The sequence below is a fragment of the Strigops habroptila genome, chromosome 13, assembly GCF_004027225.2.
Source record: "Strigops habroptila isolate Jane chromosome 13, bStrHab1.2.pri, whole genome shotgun sequence".
Lineage (NCBI taxonomy): Eukaryota > Metazoa > Chordata > Aves > Psittaciformes > Psittacidae > Strigops > Strigops habroptila.
This window is the reverse complement of record NC_044289.2, coordinates 14,749,881-14,764,977: the sequence shown is the minus strand read 5'-3', so window position 1 is coordinate 14,764,977 and position 15,097 is coordinate 14,749,881. Positions and strand designations below refer to the sequence as shown.

The window sequence follows — 15,097 nt, the reverse complement described above, 5'->3', positions numbered from 1 at the left end:
ATCTCTTAAGGATTTGTTGGAAAAGGCAACTCCAGAGCTCTGGGCTTGAGAAAACCCATGGGAAGAACTTAGGGGCAGTTGCTCCTTGTGGGTGCTGAGAGCAGGAATGATTTCCCAGTGCTGCACACTGGGATGTGCTGGAGGCCCCAGGCAGAGGGACCTCACAGCACTGAGCTCCTTTTGCCCCTCTACCTGCAGCTCCCTGCCCCAGGGGGTACGTTCTGGGGTTTAGGTTTGGTTTTAACTTTAGATAAATCAACTTTTAGAGCCTTTAATGTTTGTAGCTTCTTGGTGCTTTTAGACTGAGTTATGGCACCTATGGATTTTAGCTATATAGAGCTCTAAAACAAGTTGTTGGGGTCCTGCCTCTGCAGTACATTGCTGGGGTTCCCTCTTCCCATGGAGGAACATTCTCACCAAGCAGAGAAGAGGTGGATTATTCAAGCATTGCTGCTCTCTCTTGCTCAAACTCCCCTGTCCTGCTCCTCAGCAGAGCCTTGTTCCTCTCTGTCCATCATTCCCTGTACAAAAGCAAATGAACTGGAGCCAGGGCAGGTCCCAGTGCTGATGCTGCTGATGGGGGGGACTTGGGGGGGACTGTGGCTGCACACAGGGCACACTGTGCATATGGGTCATCGAAGGGGTCTCACTCTGTACAGCAACCTCTGCCTGGGGGTGCCGGGTGGTTGTAGGTGGCTCCGGAACGCACCGATGGCCACAACCAGGTAGGAGCCGCGGCGCCCTGGTTCCCGCGCCCCCCCCGCAGCACTGAACGCAGCTTTGCTCCCTATGGCCCTGCTCCGGGGCACGGAGCCGGGTCCCTGGTGCCCGCGGTGCGTGACACGGCGGGTCCCCGCGGGGCCGGGGCCGGGCTGCGGGCGGTGTGGCCGCCGTGTCCCGTCCCCCCCGCGCCGGCCGGGCCCGTCCCCTCCCACCGTGGAGCCAAGTTCAAACCGCGGGCCCCGGCGGAGCGGGACGCGGCGGAGGGGCCGGGCCGGGCTCCGGGAGCCGCCGCAGGGTCCGCGCCCGCGGGGCTCCATGGTGAGTGCACCGGGACCCCCGGAGGCACCCCCGGGTGGTGGCGGGGTCGGTTCGGCCGCGTGGGACCCGCAGCAGCCGGGACGGGGCTTGGGAAGCGGCTGGTTCTCCTGGGATGGGGCTTGGACCGACCCGGTCCGGCCGGGAAGGGGCTGGTCCGGGCGGGAAGGGGGCTTGGACTGCGCGGGATGGGGCAGATTCGGCTGGGAAAGGGTTAGGACCAGTCGGAACAGGGCTGGGAGGGTCAGGATGGGGCTTGGAGCTGGACGGGAGGGTTGTGATAGGATAGAGGTGGGAATCGGTGGGGAAGGGGCTCTGGCCTGGCTGGGACCAGGCTGCTGTTGGCTGGGATGGGGCTTGGAGCTGGCTGGGATGGAGCTGGGATGGGGTTTGGAGCTGGCTGATCCCAAGGGGGAGAATGGAAGGTCTGTCCCTGCCTGGGGCTGTGGCATGTGCTGGGGCTCTGGGGCTGTGTCCCCTTGGCTAAAAGGGTGTTGGGGGCAGGTTCCATGTGGCTGGAAGGAGCTGGGGACCCCCATAGAACCCCAATGGGACCCCTGGGCATTGCCCCTCGTGGCCTGGGTGGCCGGGGCTTGCACGAGTGTGCCAGGAGCTGCTCTATCAGTGATGGTGATTTCCCTTATCTCCTGTATTTGCTGGAGGATTAGAGCCGAGGAAGAGATTAGCTTCTCCTGCCAGGGGCAGGCTCTGGCATTCCTGCACCTTCCCTGCCTGCTCTTCCCTGCCTGTGTCTTGCTGCTGCAGGGATAGGGGGGCAAAGGGGCAAGGAATAACCCCAAATCAGCCACTGAACTTAGTGTCCTCCATCCTGAAGGATGGGAAGGGATGGCCAGGACCAGGATTTACCAGGTTCGTCTGTCTCTCCCTGCATCCCTCTTATCACTGCTGCTTCCCGGCTCTCTGAGGGTGGTGGGAAGCACCGACTGCACCCGCTGAGCCCCCATCCCGGCTGCTCTTTGAGCCCTGTGAGCTGCGGGCTGTGCTCCCTCCTGTGCTGAGCACTGGGAGCCCAGCGCCGGGCTCGGCTGCCTGGAATTGCTGTGCTTTCTGCTGGAATTTGGTCCCAGTTGTTTAATAAGGCACTTCAGGGAAGTCATTCCCACTTTAACAGTGAAATCGCATGGCCTTGTCTTCCTGGAAGAGGAGGCTTCCTGAGAGCAACCCTTAGACTTTGGACAGGGTGGCCTCATGGAAGCAGCTCTTTCCTTTGGTATCCTTGAGGATAATACCCTTGGCTCAATGCTGAATCACCTCTGGGGTGAGATCTCTGGGGGTTTGCAGAGAGCAGAGCCAGCAGCATGGGGAGGCTCTTCCCTGCCCTTCCTGGCCTCTGGATGGGACCCAGCGTGGCTCTGCTGGAAGGCTTGTGGTGATGAAAGAAGCTGAAGAGTCCAGTGGGATTGGTACTGGTTGCACATGGAATTGCTCATCTCCTCGCACATCCAAGGTGATGCCTGTGTCCGTGGGTTCCCAGTCTTGCAGCATGTTGGATTTCACCCTGTGTTAAGCCTCCATCTCTCCTGCTGAGCTGTGGGATGATGGGGAAAGGTTTCTTCACCCTTTTGGAGCTGGGACCAGCCTGTCGTTGAGTGGGGATGCAGGTTTTACAAGCAAACCCTCCATGTTCCCACTGTGGGGCAGGATGGATGGGCTCCGACTTCAGCAAGGGAATGACTTCTTCCTTCTGGATTCCCTGAGCAAAAGGCCAAGCCCAAGGGCCAGAAGGAGCTGGGATGTTGGTGGACCCACAGGGATGTGAGCTGTGCCTTGGGGCAGGCAGAGCTGCCCGTCCCTTCCTCCTCGCTCTGCTTTGGCCACAGCACAGGGATTGCACATCTGGAAGGAGCTGAACTGCTTCTGCCTGCCCAGACCTGACCCTGGATGGGGAGGGGGGATGATACAAACACCCCAGTGCTGGGACAGGGCCCCAGAGGGATGCAGACGCATGGAGAGCTGCCGGGCTCCTTTCCTGGCAGATGCTGTGTGTGTCTTGGGCTTCCCATCCTCGCCCCACTGCCGTGGGGCTGCTCAGATATCCCAGCTCCGGTCACTTGAGGCTGCGCTGGCTCCTCTTCAAAGCGCTGGGGCTCATCCCCTGCTCCCCCCAGCTCGGATGTGCGCGTTGGGTTTCGGAGCTGCCGGGATGCGCTGGTGAGAGCAGGAACTTGCGTTGCTTCTGTCTGGGAAGCAGGTTCCTGAGCCAAGGGTGAGCGTGAGCTGTGTGGGAGCTGGAAATGCTGCGTAACCGCTTCTGTTCCGCAGGGTGTATGGAGAGCATCCTTCTGGGGGTGCCTGGAGAGCATCCTTCTGGGGGTGCCTGAAGCTGTTTGCGTTGAGGTGTGGAGGATTGCTGGTGGGAACCAGGCAGTTCCCTGCCTCCAGCTCCTCTCCAACGAGCAGGGCACATCCATTTCCATTCCCCTTGTTTGCTGCTGGTTGAGGGTCTGGAAATAGAATCATAGAATAATTAGGGTTGGAAAGGACTTTAAGATGCCACAAGCTGGGGAGCTACTGGGGATGCTGTTGGGGTAGAGAATGGAGGGACAGGTCCTATAGACGTGCAAGGCTCTGTGCCAAGATCCTGGTTGACAGCAGCAGAGAGAGCTCAGTGTGTGTTATAGGTATGGACTGGCTGAGGCTGGAGTGGTTTCTCAAGGTGGCTCAGCTGGGAGTTGAGCCCCATCCTGCACACAGCATCTTCAGGGATATGGGATGTGTCAATGGGGGATGTATTAAGGGCCTGAAGGCAGAGCCCGGCGCATCCCTTCATCCCCGGCTGACGCCGAGCCTTTCCCTGCACAGATTTTCCCCCGGGCGCTCTCCTGCACTGTTGTGCTGCTCCTGCTCCTCACGGTGCTGAGCAGAGGCAAGAGGTGCAGCATCGCCAGGATCCTCCGGCAGTACCGCGCTGTCATCTTCCACGAGATCCAGAACCTGGTGAGTGGGTGCTCCTGGGAATGCTGAGCTGGATGCGGCCCTGCGGCGGGATGCAGGGGGGAGGGATGAGGTTGGAAGCTTTGCTGGGGGGAGCGCTGTGTTTAAATGGGGGGTTCCTGCCCCACATTGGAGGCACCGATGCTTTGGGATGCTTGATCCTGCTTTATGTCTCCAGAAAACCCTGAGTGGGTCGGTGGACAGGAGCGGAAGGGCCGGGCCGGCTTGTCGCTCGGATAAGGTGAGCACCAAGGGACCTGAGGCATCAATTCTGGGGCATCCTGAGCCCCCAGGACCCATTGGTTCCCCTTCCCCACCATTCGCACCTCTCCAGGACCAGAGGATCCTGCTCTCCATCTACAACATCAGCATGTCCCTGTGGGAGGCAGCCGCCGGCTCCCTGCGCGGCCCCGAGGAGCTGGCGCTGTGGAAGGTGGCCAGGAACACGGAAGTTGTGTTCAGGGAGAACTGCAGGAACATCAGCAAGGTGGGAGCTCTGCCCCTTCCCAGCCACCCCAGTCCTCCAGGACATGGGCTGCGGGAAGAGCCACCCCTGTTGTGTGCTCTCCTGGCTGCCCATGGGGAGCCTCCAGGCTCCGGCTGCAGCATCCCATGGTCCATGCTGCGTTTGTGGCTGCGGGATGCTGATGGCACATCCCAGGGAGCTTTAAACTGGCTGGGGAGGGATGTCCATGAGCAGTGGGACAGGCTGGTGGGGTTTTACCACCAGCTTCCAAGCGGGTTTGTCCCACCATGCCATGATGCCATGGATGGTGGGAATAGAGCATTGTCCTAAAGGGATGGAGAGCATCCTTTGGGGGTGCCTGAAGCTGTTTGGTTGCCTGAAGCTCCTCAGTCCTGCTCTCACTCCTGGGTTCTCACAGGCAGGAGCTGGGATTTCTCCCTGAAGGGCTGCTCTGGGCTCCTCAGCATCCCCGGGGCTTTGCTGGGGAAACCCCATCCATGAGGATTCCCTGTGGCAGCCACCAGCAACTCATTAACTAGCGGGGAAACCCCAGGGCTCTGCTGGTGCTGGAGTTCACCCTCCCCATCATCACCGGGGCAATGAGCTGGGACAAACCCTGCCTGGGGCTGTGCTGGTGTGGGCTGGAGGTGCTGCTGCCTGCAGACCCGACCTGGCCCTCTGCCCTGTGGGGTGCACGCTGCTGGGTGCAGGGGGGCACAGCCAGCAATGGGGACCCGAGACCACATCCTCACCATGCCCCTGGGTGGTTTGGCCACCCCATCCTGCAGCTTTGCCCATACAAACCCCACGGGTGGTGGCTTTCATCCCCGTTACTAACGCCTGTGTGATGCTCCCTCTGCACGCTGTGACCGCAGAGCCCACCGCGCATCCCGGCTCAGCCCCGGCGCCGGGGACACGGCCACAGGAGGAAGATGCTGCGGGAGGTCGGGAGGAAGGCGCAGAGGCTGGTGACCTGCTGGGAGAAGCTCTATGCCCTGCACGCACCGCACCGGGCCCCCCGGGACTCGTAGGGATGCTCTTGCCTTGCTCTGGACCTCCAGAGGGTCCTGCTCCAGCACCGGGGCTGGTTTGGAAACCTGGGGGCACGTTCTATGCTGAAGGCAGCGGAGATGTTGAATTCATCCTCCTGTTTCAAGTGGTACCCAAAGATCAGCCCCATGTCACGTGGTGGGTGCTGGCAGGTTGGTTTGCCGTTGAATGGCTGCAGCAGGAAGCTGGAACAGCAGGAACATGGGAAGAAGAAAGGAAAGTGCCAAAGAAAGGAGGTGAGGCATTGGATTTCTCTGATGCTCCTGGCCCTGCATCTCCTGCTGCTTTCTTGGGGACAACGGTTGCTTTTGGGCAGAAAGAGGACACGGGGCCATTGCTTGAAGTGGGACCATTGTGTATCCATAAGGCTCTGGGGGTGGCCAGGCTGCAGAGAGGGACCTGTGTCAGTGTTGCACTGGTGGCACACGGAGAGCAGCCGGGCACTCACAGCGGATGGGGAAGCCAGGCTGCACCACCGGGCACCCGGGGAGGGCTGGGGAGCACCAGTGCCTGTGGGTAAACAGCAGAACCCCAGAGGGATGCAGAGGTTTGAGGCCAAGCCTCAGACCCTGGGATGTGCAGCTCTGTGAAGGACCCAGTTGCTCGGCGCTGCGGGTGCCCTGGTACCCGCTGGTGAGCTGAGCTGAGCCTGGAGGGACGTGGTGTTTGTTGAGCTAAGGAGCATCCTCCCTTGTCACTGTGCTCTGCCAGCACCCGGGGGGGGGTCTCTGCTCCCTTCTTGGGTGGCAAACACTCTCTGGAAAGCCAGAAATAAAACCTGGAAGCCCTCTGGATGTGTTATCTGGTGCCCCTGGGCCTTGGGCTGTGGATGGGGCTGGTGTCGTGCATGGTCTGGGTTATGGTACAGGCAAGCAGGCAGCAGCACAGTGGGCACTGTCCACTGTGCCTGCAGTGCTGGCTCATGGGGCTCCATCCTGCACGCTTATGCTGGTGCATGATGGTGGAGGCTGTTTGCCCCTGCCTCAGTTTCCCCAACCCTTCTCCACTCGGGTGGTCGCTGTCATCATAGAATCCCAGACTGGTTTGGGTTGGAGAGACCTTAAAGCTCAACCAGTTCCAACCCCTGCCCCGGGCAGGGACACCTTCCACTAGAGCAGGTTGCTCCAAGCCCCTGTGTCCAACCTGGCCTTGAACACTGCCAGGGATGGGGCAGCCACAGCTTCTCTGGGCACCCTGTGCCAGCGCCTCAGCACCCTCACAGGGAAGAGCTTCTGCCTCAGAGCTCATCTCCGTCTCCTCTCTGGCAGCCTCAAACCCTTGTCGCGGCCGCGGGGCCGTGTGTCGAGGACACGAGGTGGCAGCAGCGCGCTGTGCGCTGCGCGGAGCCGGCCGCTGCCGCATCCCCGCTCCCCACCGCGGTCTCATCCATCACCCCGCTCCGGGCAGGCCGCGCAGTGGGTGCTGCTGATCAGTGGGACCCGCACCCCTGCGCCTCGGGGCACCTTCCCCTGGGGGTTCCCAGCGTCCCCATGGGATCGGGGGATGCTCGGGGGTCCTTGCCCACTCCTTACCCCTGGGATTGGGCTGGAAGGAGCCTGAAGGGGTAGGAAAGGGCTCACCCGGGGCTTAGCAGCGTGCAGGCAGGGAGCAGGGTTTGATGGGGCAGGACAGGGACCCGGTTTGGGGGTGAGGGCAGGGGGTGCTGCTCTCATGGAGTCATTCCAAGAGGATCAGGTCCCAAGAGATGCTGTCTGCATGGCATGGGGCAGGCTGGTAGCTGGGCTTATTGGGGAGCTGCAGTTCCAATGCTGGAGGCCATGCTCCTCCCGTGCTTGGGCTCCTTCCTCCCCGCTCCATCCTCCTCCTCGGGAATGAACGCTGCTGCCTTTTACTCCTGTCTTTCTGCTGCTTCCTCAGGAGGGTTTGCACTGGTTTAGATTTGGGGTTTCTTTCTTATTCCCCATCCTCATCCCAACCACCACCCCCAAATATAATAACTCCCTCCAACCCTGCATCCCACCAGCATCCCTATTGATGCTCAATATCCCACGGTTGGGTATAGGAGTCCTACTGGGGTATTATGGTTTTCCTGGCTGTGCTGCAGGAACCAGGAATAGGGGAGGTTGTGCCTGATGCTGCTGGTTCAGCATCTGAGCGGTGGTGGGAGGTGTGTGCTGGTGTTCATGGGGCTTAGAGGCATTGCCACGCTCACCATGAGCTTGCAGCGAGCACCAGCTTTAGGGAGGGGGAAAAGGGAGCCCGGTGCATCTGCGGCAGGAATGAGTGCATGGAAAGGAAGGAAAGAGTGAAGGAAGAGGCAGAAGGGAGGGAGGGGAAAAGCGAGGTCGCAGCACTGGTGGAATCACAGCGAAAACAGCCGGAAAAAGGAAACGGGCCCTGAAAAGTCAAATAAAAATAGCAGCGAACCCAAGTGCGCAGCACATGGAGTGAGCGCATTTCCTTCGAGGGCAGCACCGAACGCTCCCGGCTGCTCCGGGGGGGCCGCTCTCATGTGGCTCCAGCAGCCGCTGCTGCCATGGCCCCCCCCCCAGGGCCGTGCCAGCCCCCGAGGACCACGCGTGCCTTGCACAAGCTGGCCCCGGCCCGTGGGGATGTGCTGGGCTTTGGGCACGGTGTGAAGGCTGCACACACGCGTGTGTGTTAGTGCAGGGGGGGATGCGATGTGTGGGGTGGGGACGTGGTCGCTGTGCCCTCACCCTGCGCTGTGCCATGTGCCGTGGTGATGGCCCGGCCAGATGCATCCGAGCACTGAGCACACGCAGCCACGGCTTCCTCCCCGCGCTGCTTGTTTTGCAATCACGGCAGGGTCCCGCTGGGAGACCGGGGTTGGTGGATGGGGACAGGGATGGGGACAGGGATAGGGACTGAGGCTCCTTACCATGACCAATGTGCTGCATCCCAACCCGGCTGCGGGCTGAGCTGGGAGGCAGCAGTAGATCTCAGTGTGCCAGGGCACAGCGCAGGGGTACCATACCCAAGGACCATGCTGGTGGCTGCCCTATTTCCACAGAGCCGATGCTGGAGCCACGTTTCCCGTCTTTGTACCATCATTGTCTCACCGAAACGCAGCTGCCCCAAAGCCATCACCCTGTCAGGGTGCCAGCAGCCCCCCTGGATGGTTTCTGAGGGGTTCCTTGCCCATATGAGCCCGCTGCTTTGGTCCTTACCCCCCTCGGCCAGTCCCCTGGCAGCCCCGGCGCTGGGGGCACTGGCACATGCGAGGCTGTGTCTGACGAAGCAGAGCAGCGTTTTGTTCTCTCCCATCTCCCTGCAGCATCGTAAAGCTGTTGAAAGGCCAGATTTATGGTGTGATAAACGCTAGGGGCTCTGCTGAATGTTTTACTGCTGCATCCTTTGGAGACCGACGGGTTTGGAGGAGCGGGGAGAGCCAGGCGGCACACCCAGCAGCATCGCTGCCCGGCTCCAGCTGGAGGACAGCGCATCCCATGGGATGGGGATGGCTGGGAGCAGGGTGGGAGCTGTGCCGTGTCCCAGGTGGGTCCTGGCACCCCCCCTGGCCATGGGGTACCAGCTGCCTGGGCCTCTGTGGGCAGCGGGGAAGCGCTGACCCCGCATCATGTCCTGGTTCTGGAGGCATCTGCAGACCAGATTGCGCGGCGTCGTGCCGGGGTGCCCGTGCCAGGATATGCCAGCCCAGAGGCGGGGTGCGCCCCGGCCCAGCTCTGGGTGCTCTCCCTCCCCACATCCCCATCGCCTGCTCTCCCGCTGGGTGCCGCAGGCCGCTCGGCAGGAGGCTGGGAAGGGCTGAGGGATGCTGGATGCTGCTCCCGAGCCAGCAAGAGGGATGCAAGCCTCGGGGATGTGTGTGCATGTGTGTGAGTGCTTGTGTGTGTGTGTACATGGGTTCATGCGTGAATATATATGTATGTGTGTATATGGGTGCGTGCATGTATGTGTGCGTTCATGTGTGTGTGCGGGGATGTTGGAACTAGATGAGCTTTAAGGCCCCTTCCAACCCGAACCATTCTGTGATTACACGTGTGTGCACACATGTGCCTGCACATGCATGGGTGCACGCACGTGGTTCCTCTCCATGGCTGCTTCCCAACGGGGTGGCTGCAGCCCTCTGGAGCCGTTGGAGCCGGCAGGCCTCGGCATAGGGGGGAAGCAGTGGGACGGGATGCCGGGCTCAGCGGGAACGCTGGCTCGCTCGGAGGCTGGATGCTCCCGATCCAAGGCCCCGATGGTATCACAGCATCCCGGGCGGGCACCGGCTCCAATGGCCCTTGACACCCAGGCAGCGGCGCGGGGCCCGGCTGGACCCTGCTCCATGTGCATGATGCTTCCCGACACAGGGACACATCCACGCCAAGGGGCCGAGAAGCCCCGGGGGGCTGTGTTGGAGGCCAGGAAGGGGTACACCATGCTGCCTCCCATCACCGTGGCCCCCGGCCCTGCTGCTGAGCCTGCGGCACCCAGCGCCGGGGCCCATTGTTCGGGCTGCGGGGCAGGATTGCTTTGTCAGAGCTCGGCAATATTTTATTCTAACAATTAACCAAACCCGCCCGGGCCCCCGAGCCTGGATGTGATTATTGGAGGGCGAATTCCCCAGCCTCGCTCCCTCTCGGTGCCGGCTCCGCCTGCGGCCGTGTCGGGCGGAGGGGATCCAGCCACCCGCTCCCATCGGCTCGGGTTTGGGGACCCCCAACCTTGCTGAGAGCCCCCTGCTCCTGTGGCCAGCACTGAGCAGCGGGGGGGGTTTGGTTGTCCCTGGCATTGTCTCTGCAGCAGCGGGATCCGTGGCAGCGCAGGGGCAGCAGTGACTCATGGAGGGGGATGTGAATCACAGCCTCGCTCTGCGGGCAGGATGCGGCCCCGCGCTCGCCGCATGCCAGCGATGGACCGCAGGCTTTGTCCTCCGCAGGGTGGAAGCGGCTCAGTGCCCGGGGAGGGATGGGATGGGTTGGGATGGGATGGAGTTGCGGCTCTTCCTCAGGGCCTCACAGCACCCCGGGATGCTGGCACAGCTTTCCCGGCCCCAGCTTCGGGGTGGGATGAGGGTGCTGCGGGGTGTGGGTGCCTCCTGCATCCTGGCTCTCTCCGAGGCTCCTCGCAGTGCTCAGGCTGGATCCTCATCGCTGCTCGCTGCAGTGGTGGTAAAAAAGCTGGCGCCTCCCTTGGCAAACCCTCCTGGAGAGCTGATTGCCCAGCAAAGGTTATCAAATCCATGTAAAATCCCTTGCTTGGGATCTCATCCCACCTCACCCTGCTGCTGCATTTCCACCCTCCAGGCAGTGGATGCTGAGTCCCCATCCTGGTGCCGTGGCTGGAGCCGGCAGTGAGCCACAGCCCTTGCTGCGTGCTGCCCATCATCGTGCTACCCAAGCAGGGGCTGGAGCTGAGTTTTGGGGCAGGCGCTGTGGTGATGCTGCTCATTGAAAGAGAAGCAGCCAGCACCAGTGCCCTGCAGTGGGGCCGTCCAGGTTAGCTGGAGGTCAGTGGCCATGCAGGGGAGACACCCTCAACATGTTGTGGCTGGGAATAGATGGATCCTGGGAGCAGCCAGGGCGAGGACGGGGTTCACAGGCACAGGGTGGGAGGATGGAGAAGGGATTGGTGCCATGGTGCTGCCCTGCCCCTGCCAGCATCATTAGAAGCTCAGCAGGGAGCGGGCACAGGCAGCATCTCCTGCCCGCTGCTCCGTGCCAGTGATGGGGACATAAAGAGCTAATCCCTGAGCCGGTTCCTCAGCTGCAAACACACATCCCAGTGCCTAAACCTGCTCCTTCATTGCCAGGGCCCCTTCCTCCGCAGTGCCACCCATCCCCTCGCTCTCAGCCTCATCCTGGACCTTAAAATACAGCGAGTCATCGAAGCAGAGCCGCTGCGGCGGCGGGGCCAGGCAGGGCGCCTGGAGCGCGGCACCGGTGAGCAGCCCGGCGAGCAGCGAGCCACCGGCAGCCACCGCCAGCCCCAGCACCTGGCACAGCGCCTGCCAACCCGCCCCGCGGCCCCCGAACCGTCCCATCGCCACCTCCTTGGTGGCATTGCCCCCAGTGGGGGACAAGTGGTACCCGGCAGTGTCATCGGGTGCCACCAGGATGGCCACGGCGCTGGCTGCGGCACCGAGGATGCCGGGCAAGCCGTGGAGGTTGTGGATGCCGCATTGGTCCTGCAGGACAAGCTTCCTCAGCAGGAATGGGGTGAGGAACTTGAAGCCGAGGAGGCACATCATGGCTGAGAGGCTCCCCAACGCAACAGCGGCCACCGGTGGCATGGCCATGTCAGCCACCGTGCCGATGGCCACCCCGCCGGCCAAGCTGCCGTTCTGCAGGTGGCCAGGGCTGAGCTTCCCATCCCTGTCCATCAGGCTGGAGGCCACCACGGTGGTCACGGCGCTGGCACTCATGGCCAGGAGGGTGTTGAGGATGGCGCGGTGCTGCGCGTCTCCCGGTTGGCAGAGAACAGCCACAAAGCTGGGCCAGAAAACCCAGAGGATGAGTGTCCCAATCAGGGACATGAGGTCAGAGCGGGGTGTTGGGGTCTCCTTGGGGTGCACTGGCTGCTGTGCTGCCCTGAACAGAGCCTTGGACACGCCGAGGCCGAAATAGCAGGAGAAGACATGGATTGTGATGGTGCCCCCCACATCCAGGACACCCAGATGGGTGATGATGGCCCACTCGCTGGCAAAGTAGATGGGGATTTCACATGCGGCCATGACGAGGAGCTGGCAGGGGCTGGTCCTCCCCAGGATGGCCCCCGTGGAGATGAGCACTGTCACAGCAGCAAACTCTGCAGTGAGGATGTTGCGGAGGCCCAAGTGGACCTGGCCATGGTGGACGTGATGGACCAAGCCCTGCAGCAGCAGCGCCCATTGCATGGAGAAATTGAGCAGGAGGAAGTTGTGGGTGAGGACACTGAGCCCATAGCGGGGCAGGAAGGTCAGTAAGAGCCCCAGCCCCACCACCAGCATCACCTGGATGTCCTGGAAGAAGGGGAAGATGCTGTAGAGCTGGTTAGCCACTGAGTTGGCATCTTCTGCCTGTGCTGAGGGCTCATCGTAGGTGACGAAGAGGGCGAAGAAGAGGAGCAGAGCAGCCTGGAAGAGCCCCAGGGAGAGGGGCAGGAGGCGGCGGGGGCTTGCGGAGGGTGTCGTGGCCATCCCGGGGTGGACCGGAGGGGACAGTGGCCGGCAGCACTCTCAGGGTGAACTCCACTCCCTCCTACATCAGGGGTTTTATGGCCACGGTTAATTTTTAACCAAAGATATAAGCGTATGTGCCAGAAGAGGAGATTTTCCCCTTCCCTTCTTCAAACACAACACTCATAAATTACCCACGTGCTCTTGTTTGGCCGCCATAAAAAGTGGATGATTTTGAGGAGAAACAAGAAAAACCTGCCACTGAGCAGAAAGGGGAGAAGGACCAGGGAAGTGGGTACCACGGCGTGCACCCCATTTAACCCATCCCTACCTGGAAACAGGGATAACACCACTGAAACCCCCAGAGCGATGCTGGAAGCTCAGATCTCCCCAACTCCCAATCTGGCTCTGCCACATCCCACCCGGAGTGGCTCTGGCACCACCACCACCCCGCTCTACTGGATGATACCCATTTTCTTTGCTCAGCAACTGCCTGGATCTTGCAAAGCTCCAATCTCAGGGCCCAAAAGCTCATTTTCTCCCAGGTTTGCATTGGCTTCAATGGCTGGAAATTCATTAACAATGAAGCGCGCAAGAAAAACAAAGGCCAGAGCAGCCAAGCAGCTACCCCGAAGTTTCTGGGTTGCTGCTTTAGTGACATTTTGCCAGTGAAATGTCTGGAAAAAAAAAAAAAAAAAAAAGGAAAGAAAGAAAAGAAATTAGAGAAAAAAAAAACCCAACCCCATCTCTGAGAACCACAAGAACAAAAGGCAGAAGGGTTGGTAAATATTTGTTCCAGAGAGAAGATATTTTTGTGCTGTCCCTGATCTCAACACCCCTGCCGCGGGCGCTGGCTCCGCGCCGCTCTTCGTCATTGTTACTGGAGGATGAGGCAGGCGAGGGCGCAAAATGGGAAACAATTGTGGAATAATGTGTGCGAGGCTCCTCTGCCAACCCCTCCCCGGCCGGTTTGCAACCCCAAGATGCTGGAAATGAGGGCGATGTATAGGAGGAGGAGGTGCTTTGAAGAGAGGGTTGAGAAAGGGTTGTGTTGCACCCAAGGCATGGCCAACGGCAGCGGAAGGGTGGTGAGAGCTGTGGGGTTCGAGGGATGGGAGCCGGGATGCTTTGTAGAGGGGTTGGAACTGGATGATCTTCAAGGTTCCTTCCAACCCAAATCGTTCTATGGTTCTATGGTGCTAGGTCTGCCTGTAACATGTTCCTGGCGCATGGATGGTGATGCTAATGGCAGTGGATGCTCCCACAGGGATCCCTCACCAAAGGAAATGTGGGGCTGGGGTCCTCATGGTGCTGTATGGCTCCCTCTGGTGCCCCCAAGGAGGTGGGATGGGATGAGCAGGCAGGATGCTCCCATTGCCACGAATGGGTTTTTGAGGGGGCAGCCTGGCACAGTAAAACCTCTTTGGTTGATGGCTGGTGAGATAAAACCCAACGGTGATGCTTGGAGCAGGTAGTGCTCCTGAAATGGAGCAGCCTAAAGGGCTGGGAGAAGTGTTTTGGTCCCAGCTGAGCAAGGGAGCTGCATGCAAAGCAATGGTAGGGCTCCCCTCAGCGTGGCAGACACTGGGGTGCTTGCTGCTGTGTGCTCGCTGCTGCACGCTTGCTCCCCTCCCGCATCCCCGCAGTGGCTCAGCCCTCCCTTTCCTGCTTCAGCTCGAGGCTTTTAAAGTGAGGTTAAACAAGATGCTAAAAGAAAAAGCTTTGAACAGATCTTTTACAAAGCAGAGCTTTGAAGATTTCAAGGCAGCGGCACAGTGGCCTCCTGTGAGGAGAAGGAAGATGCTGGAGGACATGCGTCCTCCTGGAGCATCCCAGTGCTGCCAGATCTGCTGGAGAGGACAAGCATCAAGCTGGGAGGTTTGGGATGTAAAAGCCCTCCTGGATCTGGCTGTCACGTCTGGGAAGGGGCAGAGATGTGGAGACACGGGAAGTCGGGGTTGACAGGCACAATGTTGGGGCACACAGGGAAGCAGCAGCACAGGGTTGCGGGCTTGACGCCTGGAGGCGTCACAACTCCTTATCTTGTACAGCAGGAGATGATAGGGAATTGCAGGCTCAGCGGGATGTCCTTGGACACACGCTCTTTTTCCACCTGGAAACCTTGCTCTGGCAGCACGTGGGGGTTTGGGGTGCTTATCAGGCTCCAAGAGAAGCAGAAGCCAACAGAGGGGCTCCCTGGTGACCTGCATGCCCTCGCATCCCTCCCGCATCCCTCCTGCATCCGTCACCTGGCTCTACTGCATCCACCACGAGGCTGAACCCTATCAGCACATGGAATCTGGGACTAACCACCACCACGCTCCTTTGCTGAGCTGTCGGGTACCACATCCCCTTCCCTTGGGAAAAAGGCCATCCCATTTAGCCTCCCCGCTTCTCAAACCAGATGAGGTGCAAAGAGCAGCGATGCACCAAAGACCCCACTGCAGAGAGGAGGGGAAATACCATCAGGGAGCAGCTTAAAAAACAACCTTTATGGCACCTAT

At 60.6% G+C, this 15,097-nt stretch overlaps 2 protein-coding genes across 2 annotated transcripts; one reads left to right on the top strand and one right to left on the bottom strand.

Moving 5' to 3' along the window:
* Positions 1–789: 789 nt before the first annotated feature.
* On the top strand, positions 790–6,299 carry C13H20orf204 (chromosome 13 C20orf204 homolog). Its single transcript, XM_030503475.1, has 5 exons — positions 790–1,041; positions 3,862–3,996; positions 4,172–4,234; positions 4,328–4,480; positions 5,335–6,299. Exons 1-5 carry the CDS (start codon positions 790–792, stop codon positions 5,488–5,490), a joined length of 759 nt encoding a protein of 252 aa, XP_030359335.1. The 3' UTR covers positions 5,491–6,299.
* A 4,926-nt stretch (positions 6,300–11,225) lies between these two features.
* LOC115615387 (ammonium transporter Rh type B-like) lies at positions 11,226–12,614 on the bottom strand. The gene has a single exon (XM_032920280.1). It carries the CDS (start codon positions 12,612–12,614, stop codon positions 11,226–11,228), a length of 1,389 nt encoding a protein of 462 aa, XP_032776171.1.
* Between the last annotated feature and the right edge of the window lie 2,483 nt (positions 12,615–15,097).

Bases quoted from the DNA above. Each gene is read 5' to 3' on its own strand.
- LOC115615387 (XM_032920280.1), bottom strand. From the start codon at position 12,614: ATGGCCACGACACCCTCCGCAAGCCCCCGCCGCCTCCTGCCCCTCTCC.
- C13H20orf204 (XM_030503475.1), top strand. From the start codon at position 790: ATGGCCCTGCTCCGGGGCACGGAGCCGGGTCCCTGGTGCCCGCGGTGC. The intron at 1,042-3,861 runs GTGAGTGCACCG...TTCCCTGCACAG, and splicing joins CGCGCCCGCGGGGCTCCATG to ATTTTCCCCCGGGCGCTCTC. The intron at 4,481-5,334 runs GTGGGAGCTCTG...CTGTGACCGCAG, and splicing joins ACTGCAGGAACATCAGCAAG to AGCCCACCGCGCATCCCGGC.